The sequence below is a fragment of the Amphiura filiformis genome, chromosome 2 (genome assembly GCF_039555335.1).
Source record: "Amphiura filiformis chromosome 2, Afil_fr2py, whole genome shotgun sequence".
Classification (NCBI taxonomy): Eukaryota; Metazoa; Echinodermata; class Ophiuroidea; order Amphilepidida; family Amphiuridae; genus Amphiura; species Amphiura filiformis.
The window spans coordinates 17,718,578-17,734,675 of NC_092629.1; the positions used below are offsets into that span (position 1 = coordinate 17,718,578).

Below are 16,098 nucleotides of genomic sequence, written 5' to 3' on the forward strand. Positions count from 1 at the left end.
TTCAGATAGCGAGTGCCTCCCCCGGGCTATAACTAAGCTGACATACAAGTGTCATCTTATTCTACAAAAGCTTTATACATGCAGAACAAATTATGACAACCAAATCATCTCAAACATCTCTCAGCAGGTTGTTTCAGGTCTGACGAGAGCCTTCCCAATTACAGTTTGTCCAATTTGAAGTACGAATAAATTACGCAGTTTCTGCGCCCCGTAATGTCAAAAGGAATTAACAAACTGCTAGGCGCACACAAATGCATGAGCGTCTTAATACGCGACGCATGATACGCTTATGCAAAATGTGCGTACCTTACTTCGTACTTCAAAGTGGACAAACTGTATTTACTTAATTAACGTTATTATTGTGGATAGAGCATAAGCTTACACTCTTATTTAATATTTATTATCTGTCCTGCAATTCGTAGTTTTTACATTGACAGTGGCGTTGCACGGGGGGCATGGGGGAATGCCATCCGGTTAGAGATTTGGTTACTCTTGCCCTCCTCGAAACGGAATATCGAATTTGCAATTTTGCGGTAATTTCATGATTTTTGACCCCCCCCCCCCCCGAAATTCACTTCCACAGGAAAAATTCTGGTGCCACCACTGTCTGTTGAATCATGGAAGTAGTAGCTGATTGAAACAGAAGGAAAAAAAATTGCTCAAAACTGCTTCAATGATTCGGTGCAATTTCTTAGCATTATCTATATACCTTATTATCCTTATTCAAACTTTTATGTTATTCTACAAATTACGCGGAATTTGGAATATGACGTTAAGGTCTCATGTAGATGTAGATGAAAAATCGCTATATATATATAAATCAAACCACATTTGGCATCGTAACTCTAACTCACACTCGGTAAATAAAATCACAAAACGTACATGACATAATAACAAGTCTATATACAATGTTTACGCATCCTAAGTTTACAATTTTATAATTAGCCAACAATCAAATCGCTAAACTCACTTCAAAATGATAATTTCTATATGTAAGTCATTTTAAATGATGTCTATACACTGTTTTATCTCTAAAATGTAGTTTTATACTTTCCCAGACTCTCAACATTTCAATACAATGTCTAGATATCACTATAACTAAGCTGACATACAAGTGCCATGTTATTCTACAAAAGCTTTATACATGCAGTGACAAATTATGATAACCAATTCATATCAAGCACCTTTCAAAAGGTTGTTTCAGGTCTGACGAGAGTATTCCCAATTCTGTGTATTTACTTAACTAACGTTATTATTGTGGATAGAGCATACAAGCTGACAATCTTATTTAATATTGTTTAATATTAGGTGTCCTGCAATTTGTAATTTTTACTCTATTAACAGTGGTATCGCCACGGGGGGCATGAGGGAATGCCACCCCAGTTTGAGATCTTTTTACTCTTGCCCTCCCCTAAAAGAAAAGTCGAATTTGCAATTTTGCCGTAATTTCATTATTTTGAGCCCCCCGAAATTCAATTCAACAGGAAAAATTGCTGCCACACTGTCTTTTGAAGCATGGAAGTAGACGATGATTGAAAGAGGAAAAATATATTTTGCACAAAACTTTTTCAATGATTCTGTGCAATCTCTCAGCATCATCTATTTATTATCTTTATCCAGACTTCTTTAGTGCACCTTGGAAGTTGTTATATTGTCTAGTCTACTTATCGTCCTTATCCAGACTTATTGCAGCATGTTGGAAGTTGTTAAACGTCAAGTACTGAGTAGTCATGTAAATCTGAAGAAAAAAAACAGGACAATTTTTATTTCTGTTTGTCCGAACTGTCCCAATTGCATTATGTTTTGGGTTTGGTTTGTTTTCTCCCGGAGGGGGTACTATTATGAGTAGCTGCAAACTCACTTATAGCAGGACTCTCTAAGAATATACTGTCTACTAGTGAACAAATAGGGCGTAGCATTAATAATCTCCCTAAAGAAATTGTTATGGATGGGAATCGAACCCACGACCTTCGAGTTCTACCATTATATAAGCGTTCGAAGGGCAATGCCGCCATCAACAGGTGATCAACACGTGATACGAAAACATTCGGGAATGAGGGTTTTATATAACCTTTGTTAAATTGCCAGGATATTTAAATCTCAGCAGTTTTAATATTTTACCTTATCGTTAGATGACATGTCATTGAGAATATCCACAATCTCAGAAAATGTAGGTCTGTTGTCTGGGTCTTCTTGCCAACACCGAAGCATAAGTTCATACCTAAATAATAAAAAAAGATAATTCTTAAATTGTCACAGGAAGCAGTGCCGTAGCGTGAGTTGTCATATTAGGGGGAACTGTATTTATTTTGTCATTGATTTCAGTACCACTATATATCTTACATTTCCTGTTCACAGTTGTCTGGTTTTGGCATCCTGTAGCCTTCTGTTGTTAGATTATATGCCAAGTGTTTGGTCTCCATACCTGCATATGGCGTGCCACCTGGTAATCACAATACAAATATACAAGTTAAATTATACCTCGATGACGATACAAGGTTCTATCGTATCTGGTGCATGAGAATGGTTTTTTTTTGATAAATAAAATTTACCTTTTCAGTGAAGGAGAACGAAAAAGATGCATGGACGGTTACGGGTACGGGGTTATGCTTAAGGGTATGGGATCATGGGATTTAGGGATTATGAGACTTTATAAATCGCAAGGGTACGGGATGAAACTAAGGGTGTAAAAAAAAGTTTGGTGTATTTGGTGGTCGGATTAAGATCCATGTAAATGTTATTGAGTCAGGGGTGTGTGTGTGTGTGTGGGGGGTATGTGGGGGCAGGGGCTATTTTAACGTGTCTCACTGTCACGTTCGTGCCGAGATAAAATATTCGTGCAGTGACAATTAACAATCCGTGTAGATATGCTTTAATAGTAGACAATGGTAGAGCCTTTCTTACGGTCACATTCAGGTAAAAATGTCAATTTTTTTATTTTTGAAACGCACTCTACTTCATCAACACTTTTATCTCATTGCACGAACGTGACAGTGAGACATGTTAAAATATCCCCTGTGTGGGTGTGTGTGGCTGGGGTGGTTGCAAGGTGATTAAAAAGCAATTCGGCATCATCTACCTGTTCAGTGATTCTGCCTGTTTGAGTGATCGATCCCGTTTACACAGCTAGCGAGGTCCGTGCTAAGCGCGGTTATCCCGCTAGTAGTTTTATAAATGTGAAAATAATGGGTAAGGTACTAGGTACTAATCATTGTGGGACACAATGTAAGCACTTACCAAACGTTGCAATTTCCCATAGTAGTATACCAAAGGACCAGCTAAAAGATAATAAAAGATGATTTAAAACTCATTTAACAAAATAAAGTAACTGAATAAATAAATAAATAAATACAATAAACCAAAAAAGTGATTCTTAAACAAATACAAGTGTATGTTACAAAATTTGACACACAATAATTATTCTGCAATGCGAATGATTTTAAAATAAGCCTGATCATTGAAGCAAGTTATGCTACGTAACAAAGACACTTGCCGCAATATCAACAACAACCGCTATCAATTTACGAACCGCGGCGACCTATTTATTTCCGATACCATCTACTCAATCTGATCCTACAAGAAAGACGCCGCACCCAAGATCTTTAGCTACATTTGACCCACGCCCATCGCTAGAGAATCTGTCACCAATAACTGCACATTACAACACGGTTGTTTGATTGCATGTAAAACTGAGTGATTTTAAATGTCAAGTTGAACAATGGTGGTGCTATTTATCTAAAATCTTTATGAGGGGTAGACATTTGTAAAATGGTATAAGAACATCAGCAAATAGACTAACAAATGACAAGTGAATTTTCAAAAAACGTTTTATTATGAAATGTTAGGTATAACTCATATTATTTGGCTAATTTGAATTTAAAATATATGTAAATAGCGCCCTCAATTTGTACACAAATGTACAGTTTATAGAATTAATATTACCACAAAAACGCAGAAAAAGATGAATAATTTAATATAGGAACAAAAATTTCTGTTAAAAATTGTTACAAAATTTATGTGTTTATACGGTTTATTAGTGTGATAGTTGTTAGTATTATTCAGGTCTAGAATTGAACATTATGTTTGATAGAAAAATTAATAAATGATCACATCAAACAACCGTGACAAGGTGTATCAAAATAATCGGTATGGTACACATCAGCTTTGTTGTCTAATGAAACGCCTGCTTCTTCCACATTCAATATTAGATCCTCTTGAAATGAAAACTATTTGTTTAATGAAATTATTAATGGTAGACAAATCTACTTACACGTCACTCTTAGTGGTATACGTTTTCCTTGTCAAGGATTCAATAGATAGCCATCGTGTGGGAACCCGACGCTGAAATATTTGGAATAAGATCTTTGAACGTTAGAATTGAGTGCACTCTTTATCTGATTTTTTCCTCTTAATGTTACACTTTAATTCTTGTTGTGAATATAGTAACAATTTACATTTCCTAATAAAAACATTTTCCTCCCTCTTCTGTTCTTTTGTTGACTTGTATGATCTCGGTTATCATGGCTGACAATGTCCGAAGTTTGCTTTCACATAAAAAAAAATGTTGTAATTGTTATTATCGTTATTATTATTATTATTTATTAGTAGAAGTAGTAGTAGTAGTAGTAGTAGTAGTAGTAGTAGTAGGCATATCGTTATTATTATTATTAGTAGTAGTAGTATTATTGTTATTATTATTATTATTATTATTATTGTTATTATTATTATTATTAAGATTGAAACCGATCATTACCGATGATGTCTGGACATAGATGTCTTCATCCCGAGACATCCCAAAGTCTGCTACCTTTGCCGCCAGACCTCTTCCTACAAGGATGTTCCTCGCTGCTAGATCACGATGGATTACCTGTACTCATGAAAACACCATGAAGGTCGAAGGAAATTAAAATCATTAAAATATATACATTTGACTAGTTTTACAAACTGAGATCTAGGATTCTTATTACCACGGTAGTGGAGCATTAAAGGTGCAACGGGTGTTTTTTGCCTGTGGAATCTATTTGCATTATAAGAATGAGAAAAAACTTTTAACGGGGCAGACTTTGACGAAAATGGTAACAAACTTTAATATCAGGGCAGCCAGCATCGGGGGAGGGGGGAGCAATACTTCTTACAGGGGCAGCTGCACAAAGTAATAAGTGTGTCCTTTGCTAAGTATAATGAGGTGATGCATCATGTAGCAAAGGATTCTGGGAAGGGTAAGTTATCTTCTCTGCTGTATCGCTTACCCCACAGTCTGCAATGTGTTTCATTGCTCTGGCAACATCAATTCCAAATTGCAGGAGTTGTTCTGGTGCAAGCTGAGATAAAACATTTGCATACTGCTGTGCTGTATCAGCTTCTTTGCGACTCTTACGGAGGAACTTACGAAGATTGCCATGTGGAACGTATTCCAGGACCACGTACAGGGTACCTATTAATATAACATAACATGTTTAGCCTACTTCCTATTCCAGAAAAATACAGCACTAATTGTTTTGGATTAAAAAAAATATTAGCCTGTTTTTGCCAAATGAAGCATAACTAAATCCTAATCCTTTAGTTAGTTCTTACTGGCAATGAAAGTCAAATTTTATTATTTGGACATTTTTTGGAAATAGGCCTATAAAATGCGTTTTTAGGACATTTTCATATGATGCGACAATCTAGCAAACTAATTTCCAGTTATGCATTCTAATTTTTGGAAACACATCTTTTTTATAACCAATTTAAAAAAAAAAATTAAAATCACGAGCTAACTCTGGCCTAAACTCAAGATTTTGAATGCTTAGACTTGTGCCAAGGCTTAGGATTTTGTCACCATAATTATAATAAAACATGCAAAATTGCATGTTTTTGGCCCATTTTCCCTTTATTTGCAAAAAATATTAAAATTGGACTTTTATTGCCAGTTAGAACCAATTAATGATTCAGCTATATTTCATTTAGCAAAACCAGATAATAAATTATTTGTTTATTCAAAAACAATTATTGCTGTATCTTTCTGGAATCAGAGAGTAGGCATGTGCTTGTAATAATGATCAACGGGATTTTACATATTTTCGGAATTACTAATTTTATGACAAATTTCAGTCCTTCCTGAAAGCAAATCACAGAAAATTCTAAACTGTACTCACACGTGTATCAGGGATACCTGGGTACCACTTTACACATTTACCCAAACCCCCACCGCCCAATAATGGTCTATTCTGGAAACCATTCGGGGGTAACCAGTCTTGGTTACCCCATTAAAGACTGGTTACCCCATTTGAAATTCACACTCCCTATGTGTGAGATTAAGGTTATGTCTTCCATAGGGGTGTATGGATTTCCAGTGTAATAGCCCAATTTTGCTTTGTCTGGACCAAGTACCATATCCCGCTCCCCAAAACCTTCGACTCATATGGATGATCCCCAAATATTTAAAATCTTCCGGAGCCTGTGTGCTCATCTTAGATCTTACTATGCTTATCATTAAACGTTTCCCATATCATATAAGTTTAATTTACCATCATAAGTTCAGCATAATTTTTTTTGCCATTTGCATCTTTCGTTAATTATGTGATATGTATTGATGTTATTTAAATATACCCATGTGTTCACAGGATCCTAGCACGTTTACCACATGGTGGTGATAACCTATCTTCACCATTGTCGTAAATTCCTCCTGGAAAAGTTCCCTCTCAGCTACCGGTGTGTCATCTGTAAATTAAGGTGTAATAATATTATAAACTATGTTGATATTTGATCAGTTTCGCTGTCTAGCCATTATTAAAGGAGGAAATAGGAAAAGTGATTCCGCCCGGGGATAGACGTTATCCACTTTACTCATTTGTGACTTCTAACTAAAGCCGCTGGTTCCCGTAGTATTCCTCGTTCAAACCAATTCAATGATGACCTCGGAGTTACCTGCATGACTTTGGGGGGCTATTTTGAAACAGTCATCATTGCCCATGCAGGTACTTCTTTTGCAAGTCCTAAACAAGGTATAGCAGTCGTTGATAGGATATGCAGCTTATAGAACACGGATAACCTCTATTGAACCCAGGACCTCTGGTTTACGATCAGGTTTACAACCCATGATCACCGTTTATCACGTAATTATTATAATTATGTAATAGTACCCTTACCACCATCACATTCAACTGAAAAAGATATGACTACCGGTAATAGAAATGAGAAACATAATTTTGTGGCGGAAAGGGTTGTTGACGAGAGAGCAGCCATGGCCGTGCATTATCCTCACAGGTGCACATACATACCGCTTCCAGAATCAATCGATGCTTTGTTGGGTCCGATAGTCCGGAGTAAATTATGTTAAAACAACCATCTTTATTATATTACAAGAAAATCTTCAACACTTTATAACATATCGATAATTTGGGAAAATTAATTACGAGCCGTAATGACTCAAGGCCAAAATCACCTTTTACCCGAATTCACACAAATGCACAACAAAATTACACTGTTTGATTAAGTTAACAAAATCTTCTAGTCTTTAATTGAAAGTAAAATATGCTTGATACGCGACAACAAATGCACATACAATATAATCAAATATAATCACTCTAATTACTACTTAGCCAGTAGTCTTCTTCTTGGTGATCATGCAATGATGTATATATCCTTATTCACTGGTCCTGCGAAAATCAGCGAAGTCCACTGTACACTTGCATTTATAATTCTTTGCGTATAAAATCCTCGCACAGAAATGGTGCTGCTTTCTCCAAACACTTAACTCCTTGCGCAGATCTCCAAACACTTAACTTCTTGCGCCGTTCCCCAAACGAAGCAGAAATCCGTGTTGGAGGCTCTACCTCAGTCTGCAGAATTATGATAGATTAAAAGCAGTTGTCGGCTCACCCCCAAAGTGCAGAGGTTGTCACCTCCAAAGTCTGCTCCATCAGATTCGGATAGCTGTTCTGTCGAATTCGAATTATACTCCGTTGGATTCGGATTTCTGGTTCCTTAGATGCGGATTTCTGTCCTTGCGCTTTACACACTTCCGAAACCTAAAACTACCTAATTAAATGCCCTTGATGCAGACTCAGCAGCTGAGTTAAGAGCCAAAGTTACCAGCTCGCTCAAGTCAGCTAAACCTCCCAAAAGTAATATCGCTCGCGAAGAAAGAAATGCTCTCTATAACTTAAAGCAGGACAAGAATATCATCCTCCTTCCACCCGACAAAGGTCGAGGGTGTGTTGTTTTGGATAGAGCTAGAACAGTATGATCAAAAACTTAACACATTATTGAGTGATACAAAAACCTACCATAAGCTCAATAAAGACCCTACCAAATCTCATCAAGCCAAACTCATTAAGTTAAGACACTTTAAGAAATTCGGCAACCTTAGTGAAAAGCAATATAACAAGCTTTACCCTACCGCCTGTTGTGTGCCCCAATTCTATGGACTTCCAAAAATACACAAGGAGGGAGCCCCATTGCGGCCAATCGTTTCTAGCATTAATTCGGTACACTACGAATCTGGCAAGTTACTAGCAAATATTTTGTCTGCAGTAGTAGGCAAATCAGATCATCACATCAAAAATACTGAAGACTTTGTTACTCGCGTCAAGGATATTGCTAGACCTGATGATAATTTAGTGAAAAGCTGTGTCGTTCTTCCAAGCTTAGGTTCAGATCATTTTGTTGTCGATTGTTGTATCAATTGCTGCAAACCACCACCTCAAAAATCTGTCAAATCTGTGCGTAATTATAAACAAATGGACAAAGACTCATTCAAACAGGCTCTGTCTCAAAAATTGGACACACACAACCCAAATGGGGATGTAAATGGTCGTCTTGAGTTTCTTACCTCATCACTAACAGAGGTTTTGGATGACCATGCACCATCAAAAACTTGCGTCCGATCCATTAGAGATCGCTCCCCTTGGTACAATACAGAAATACATACTGAGCGTCGAGTTAGGCGTAAACTTGAACGAAAATGGCGTAAACATAAGACTATGGACAATCACAACGAGTACTTAGAACAACACACAAAGGTAAATAAGCTAATTCAAAATGCTAAAGAGGTGCATTATAAGAACACCCTGGTCACAGCTGATAGTAAGAGCATGTATAGAACATTAAACCAGCTGTTAAACAATGGTTCTAAAGTGTTACCAATTTCAGATTCGCCACAGGAACTAAGTGATAAATTGGCTAATTTCTTTGTTGAAAAAATAGGTAAGATCAGAAAAAAGCTTGATGCTGAAGTTGAAACAGAACAAGAGTGCATACAGGAGAACCCAACTTTTCAGGAATACACACAATCAAGTATACACACAGGTGAACCAATTTCAGCAATTTGAGCCAGTCACTGAAGAACAAGTAAATAAGATCATAGGTGGACTATCAAACAAATGTTGTGTTTTAGATCCAATCCCCATGTGGCTCCTCAAAGAAAATATTGAATCTATCTTGCCTGTACTTACTGATATTGTAAATGAATCTCTTGCCAGTGGAATTTTCCCAAGTGTGCTTCGTGAGGCAGTGGTGTCGCCAATTTTAAAAAAGCAATCACTGGACCCCAACAGCTTGAAAAATTATCGTCCAGTGTCAAACATTTGCTATTTCTCAAAGATCATTGAAAGAATTGTTGCTGATCAAATCAATAAACACCTGAGTGCTAACCAACTATATGAGCAGTTTCAGTCGGCATATAAGCCGCAACACAGCACAGAAACGGCATTACTTCGTGTAAAGAACGACATTTTAGCTGAAATTGATAATCACCAGGTTGTATTGTTGGTATTATTAGATCTTTCTTCAGCGTTCGACACTGTTGACTATGACATTTTATTTCGCCGGCTTCAAGACACTTTTCACATTTCTGGTACCGTTTTACATTGGATTCAAAATTACCTCCAAAATCGCACTTTTCGCGTGACTGTGGAAAATGATTTTTCTGCTCCTCAGCCCGTCGAGTTTGGTGTTCCTCAAGGATCCGTGTTGGGCCCGCAATTATTTAGTATGTATACATATACCTTGGGACACATCATAAGAAAGCATGGCATCAGATACCATATATATGCTGATGACACACAGATGTACGTTTCTTTTGACCCGCGTGTACCTGGTGAAGCTGAACGTGCTCTTTCTAGACTGTCTAAGTGTATTGACGACGTAAAATGTTGGATGACAAGCAATAAATTGAAACTAAATGAACAGAAAACTGAGTTTTTCGTCACATCAACTTCCTACAAATTAAGCAATTTACCTGAGCTTAAACTCAAGATTGGAGATGCAGAAATTGCCGCTTCACCCACTGTAAAGAACCTTGGTGTTACTTTTGACACAACTATGTCCATGTCCAAGCATGTCAGTGATATGTGTCGCTCTATTAACTTCCATCTCAGGAACATGTTTAGAATACGTCGGTGCATTGATTTTGACTGTTGTAACCATCTTGCTAGGTCGCTGATCACCTCTCGTTTGGACTATGCCAATGCTTTGTTGTACGGGGTCAAAAGCAGAGACCTTAAACGTCTCCAGTCGCTTCAAAACAGAGCGGCTCGTTTGGTGTTTCGTGTTCCTCGAGACCAGAATGCGGAAGTTCTATTATCTGATCTGCACTGGCTGCCGGTGAATGACAGGATTTTGTTTAAAAACATGCTCTATGTGTACAAGTGTCTTAACCATGAAGCTCCGTCATACCTTTCTGACTGTCTGTGCAAACGCTTACCTGGAAGGGAAGGTATGAGATCTGGACAAGATTCTACACGACTGTACGAGCCGCGAACCAACTTAGTAACAGCGGGTGATCGGTCATTCCAGGCTTTTGCTCCAAGGGAATGGAATAAGCTGCCGATCACCCTCCGTGAATCAATTTCTGTGTCAAGTTTTAAAGGGAAACTAAAAACCCATCTCTTCCCACGTTTTTAGTTTGTGTATGACACCACTGCCCACGTGCTTTTAAAATTATGATGTGTATTTTATGTATAGGCTTTTTAATTGCCTATTTTAATTTGTCTTAATTTTGTTTTTAATAACTATGCTGTTCATATTCTTGTGTTTTTAAAAAGGTATTAAAATGTATAATGCTTGTATTATGTATATGCGCTGTGATCGCTTGAAATGGCGCTTAATAAATGCCTTTGTAATAATAATAATAATAATAAAAATAATAATAATCTTCGTATTGAATCAGACGAAATCCTTGTATCCCATAATGTGTCCTCTTTGTTTACGTGCATTCCGGTTAACAAAGCTATCCAAGTAGTTTCAGATTTACTCAAAAGAGATTCTTCCTGGAAAAGTAAAACAGATCTTTCCGCTGATCAGGTAATTGAGCTATTACAACTCTATCTCAATAGTGCCTATTTTGCAGCCCAAGGAGAGTTTTATCATCAATGGGAGGGTTGCACTATGGGGGGCTCTACGAGCCCAGTTATCGCAAACCTGTTCATGGAGTTTTTTGAAACTGAAACGCTTGAAAACTCCACTATTAAACCTAAGATCTGGTTACGATATGTGGATGACACATTTGTGATACTACGTAAAGCAGAGACAGAATCTTTCTTCCAATTCATCAACGACCAAAACCCACATATCATATTCACGTGTGAGCCAGAAGCAAACGGACATCTTGCCTTTCTTGATACAAAATCACTAGGAAAGAAAGTGGTTCACTGGACGTCACAATTTACCGGAAACCTACACACACCGACCAATATCTTCACTTCAACTCTCATCATCCGATCTCTCATAAACTTAGTGTCATAAGAACTCTCACTCACAGAGCTAATACCGCTGTCACCGATCCCGAAGAAAGGGAAAAGGAGATTGAACATATCAAGGGTGCGCTTGGAAATTGTGGGTACCGCCAGTGGGCTTTTGACCTCTCCACCTGTCGAAATAAACCCCCCCACTCAAAATTCCAACCCTCTGGTACCAACATCTGACCTCCCTCAACCAAGTACCCAACAAGACTTTCATCACCCTACCCTTTCTTGATGGCATCTCGCAAAAACTTCAGCGTATATTTAAAACCTACGGGGTAGCCACCAGCTTTAAACCCCACACGACTCTTCGCAAAATCCTTGAGTCACCTAAGGACCCAGTTCCAATTGAAAAACGCTGTGGCTGCATATACCAGATTAACTGCAACGAATGCACAAAATCTTACATCGGACAGTCTGGAAGACAACTGGGACAGAGACTTAAAGAACATAAGTCCACTGCTCCCAGCAGGATACCGTCTGCCGTGTCTGAACACAGTACAGATACTCATCACCAAATTGACTGGGATAATGTCAAGGTTTTGAATCGTAAAGACAGAGAATACCCCCGCCTGGTGCAGGAGGCCCTTCAAATCAGAAAACACACTCCAGCACTCAACCGTGATCAAGGACTTGAGCTCCCTTCATTACATAATGCCCTAATCCGATCAATAGAAAGGACATCAAAGGTCGAGAGCAGGACATTCAACTCCATCAGTCATCATTGGAGTCCTCCTGATGAGGATGTGTGTTGTACACATCGAAATATTGAGGTAACTATCTCAATATATGTTGTGTTGAATGACAGTTTAAATCTAACTTGCTTAAATCCCCTTGGTCATGTTCCATTTTAGACTCAGTTCCAACCACGGCAGTCAATCTACTGCTCCGACAACGGCAGTCGGCAGTCAATCTACTGCTCGATCACTGCTACGACTGCGGCATCTCAAACTCCCCGTGGGAGTCTGCTACATCACTGCTCCGACCGCGGCATCTCAAATTCCTCGTGGGAGTCTGCTAAATCACTGCTCAGACCGCGGCATCTCAAATTTATCGTGGGAGTTTGCTACAACACTGCTCCGACCGCGGCATCTGAAATTCCTCGTGGGAGCCTGCTACATCACTGCTGTGACCACGGCATCTCAAATGCCTCGTGGGAGCCTGCTACATCACTGCTACGACCACGACATCTCAATATCCTTGTGGAAGTCTGCTACATCACTGCTCCGCCCACGGCAACTAAGTTTCCTAGTGAGAGTCTGCAACTCGGCAACGGCTACTTGTGACGGAGGACTATTTCTTGATCTGATTATTTTATTCTTCAGCTCACTATCAACATGAACAAATTCGGCGACAAAATTCATTCTTCTAGATTATTGATGAGATTCATCAGGATCGTTCAAAGTCAAATTAAATAAATACGTTCTGGTACAGATCCAATAGAAATGAAAGTACTCACTAGATATATTTCAGTTCCTATCAGGAACCTTGTTCACTCTGTAATGACTGTAGACATCTAGAAACACTACGGTCATCTAGAGTTTTTCTTGATGTACTCTTGTGATTTCACAATAATCGTCGTCTGTATTCCATAGTGGCGTATAGTGGGGCGCCGCGAATAAACAACTGTTCGAGAAAATCGGGTTTGAAGAAATGTCAATCTAAAATCGAGTTGTGTAAATCAGACATTCATTATATTTTGTAAATGATGTGAAATTTCTGTAGTAAACTAAATAGATTTTATTGTTATATATTTTTCAAAAGAAATAAATACATACTATTGCTGGCAAACTGAAAATAAAAAGCACAAAACTATACGTCACTATGGAAAACAAACAAAACGCAATACCCTAACCTAACGTTAACCTTACGCCACCTCGGTCGCCGTGTAATCCCTATGGCGTTACTTTTCGTCGTTTGTATTCCATAGTGGCGTATAGGTCCGATACGTGTACGCCACTATGACATACAATGTTTTTCATTTTTGCCGATATTCATAATTATAAAATGTGTATAAAAAGTGGCGTATGGTCGATACGCCACTATGGAAAACACAAAATTTCACTTTGTAGCTATACGACACATTTGATTAATTAATTACTTATTAATTAGCTAGTTTTGACTGATGAGAAAAGAACATCAATAAAAACATATGTGCCAATTTAAAAAAATGACCAAAAATCACTATACGCCACTATGGAATACAGCCGACAATCATTGTAAGCACTTTAACGAGTTCTGTGGGATCCGGAGCATCAATTACTCGGAGCCACTATGCGACGCATTTCCGGAGCCATCAAATTAAGTTAATCATGAAGACAAATCAATCCCACCGCTGCCACCATATGTAGCGGAACCGGCATTCGGTATAAGGTAGCGATCGGTAAAGTTAAACGGCAGTAGCTGTACGGACCATTCCTTACCTGACGGTGGTTATATAATGAATCACACACATACTCGGTCAGATAATAAACAGGAGGTTCAACACCGGGTTCCGGGCTGATACGAGATCGGAGTTGAATCAGGAGCGAAGAGCGACTGTTTGCATGCGTCGGAGCAAAAGAGAGGCTCAGTGTTTAGTCATCAACCTCCTACACTCACGGCTACAGACGGACTAGCCACAGTTGTTATTAGCTAATTCGCAAGCTCAACCGCGAATAAAGCATTTTCAATCCCGCCATCATCTACTTTTTGCATAGGCCTACCTGAAAAACAAACAACATAAATACACATATTTTGGGGAGCACCAAGCTTTGAGTGCCAGACACGAGCCGACGTTGTACGGATCAGGGTATGGATACAGGAAAATTCTGCACTTACCGCATGGCCGACTGCCAGCCTTACCATACCATATCATGATTTATGCTTATCCTTTTCCACAACTTTATTCTCCTCTTCTCTTCATTTAACGCTGCCCGATCGATCATCCGCAATCTAAGATGAAGTCATAGCTATGCAAGTAGAATCTACGAATATCGATCTCCAAAAGCGATTCGCGCTACTGGAACGGACTGAAACCGCTTCCTCCGATCCGCGTTAAAAAACCAGCGATCATGGCTTAATATCAGAAAAGCGCGCATTGTAATTACGAACATAATAAAAAATACCGATACATTGTCTACTCGTTACCTATTCATACAACCTTCCCTCAATTGGTTCTACTCAACAAGAAGTATTACTTGCCTCATTTATCGGATCTCTACAAATAATCGTCTGATTATTTTCAAATTGGTTGCAAAGTTGCACGCCCGTGTCTTTGGCTATCAAACTTAGTCAGTGATCGAATCATCCCATGGATGTATTCGCCCAATACACTCCTTGCTCACCAGAGCATATCCTGCACATTATTATGCAAATACGCTAGCTTTAGCTACTATTGAAAATATATGTCCGACTGACTCGAACAGACGGTCCGGCCCGGGCGGACTAGCCCAGTCGACCTGACTCGGAGTGCTGTCAAACCCTGCTTATATAGCCGACGAAACCATGTGAATGAAGGAGACCCTCTCTCGATAACAACAATATCTGCCAGAATACAATAAAATTTCTGCATGCTTTATCGCATACATAGGGCTATGCCATTTAAAATCGCCACTTCCCATGTGGAAGATGTTAGAAATATCTTCCACAAAGGGAGTATGACATTTCAAATGGAAGGAACACATAAGGCAGCTCCATTTGAATTACATATATCCTCTGAGAAATATTCAATCTGAATCTTCCACATAGGGAGGGTGAGTTCAAATAGAGTTGGTTAATGTGTTATTCCATTTGAAAGTCATACTCCCCCTGTGTAAGATATCTTCCACAGGAGGAGTGTGGAAAGTAGATTTCAACATGCTCAATATCTAGTATATGTCCTTAATTCTATCAACATGATCAATCAAAGTGTATCATTATCATGATATAAAAATCAGTCTTACCTTTTAAAGTCTTCACAGCCGCTTTTATCCATTTATCATTTATCCATACTCTCGCAAGTTGAACTTCACCAAAGTTTCCTTTGCCCAGTAGCTTCCCAGATAGATCCAAATTGTCCCAAGAAATATCCAATTTTGATGACGTTATTTCCTCATAACCTTGGTCATCTAAACCAACATCTTCATACTCGTCATCATCGGCATTGAAAGTTTCATTCTCAAACTGACACGACTGTATTTCAGCTTTAGCCTATAATTGAAGACCGAATTAAAAAGACTAGTTTGCGTCTGACGTCAGGGCAAAGGGACAACGTGATTGGTTGCTGACCTGCGCAGTACAGCATTTTTGGGCTGGTTGACTGGACATCATACGCAAACTAGTCTCTTTAATTCAATTATTATAGATAAGTACAAAGTCGGAAAAAATAGATGTTAACGAATTGCATCATGCTCAC

The 16,098-nt window shown here is 38.5% G+C and overlaps 1 protein-coding gene across 1 annotated transcript in view; it reads right to left on the reverse strand.

Annotated features, from left to right (window-relative positions):
* Positions 1-1,467: 1,467 nt before the first annotated feature.
* LOC140138705 (uncharacterized) overlaps positions 1,468-16,098 on the reverse strand; it is a 108,141-nt gene continuing 93,510 nt past the window's right edge. The window contains exons 20-28 of the mRNA XM_072160458.1: positions 15,647-15,893; positions 6,592-6,702; positions 5,250-5,434; positions 4,754-4,867; positions 4,271-4,341; positions 3,238-3,278; positions 2,344-2,443; positions 2,122-2,221; positions 1,468-1,738 (exon numbers count right to left, since the gene is read on the reverse strand). Of these exons, the coding sequence (XP_072016559.1) occupies positions 1,661-1,738; positions 2,122-2,221; positions 2,344-2,443; positions 3,238-3,278; positions 4,271-4,341; positions 4,754-4,867; positions 5,250-5,434; positions 6,592-6,702; positions 15,647-15,893 (1,047 nt within the window). The 3' untranslated portion in view covers positions 1,468-1,660. The remainder of the gene's footprint in view (positions 1,739-2,121; positions 2,222-2,343; positions 2,444-3,237; positions 3,279-4,270; positions 4,342-4,753; positions 4,868-5,249; positions 5,435-6,591; positions 6,703-15,646; positions 15,894-16,098) is intronic.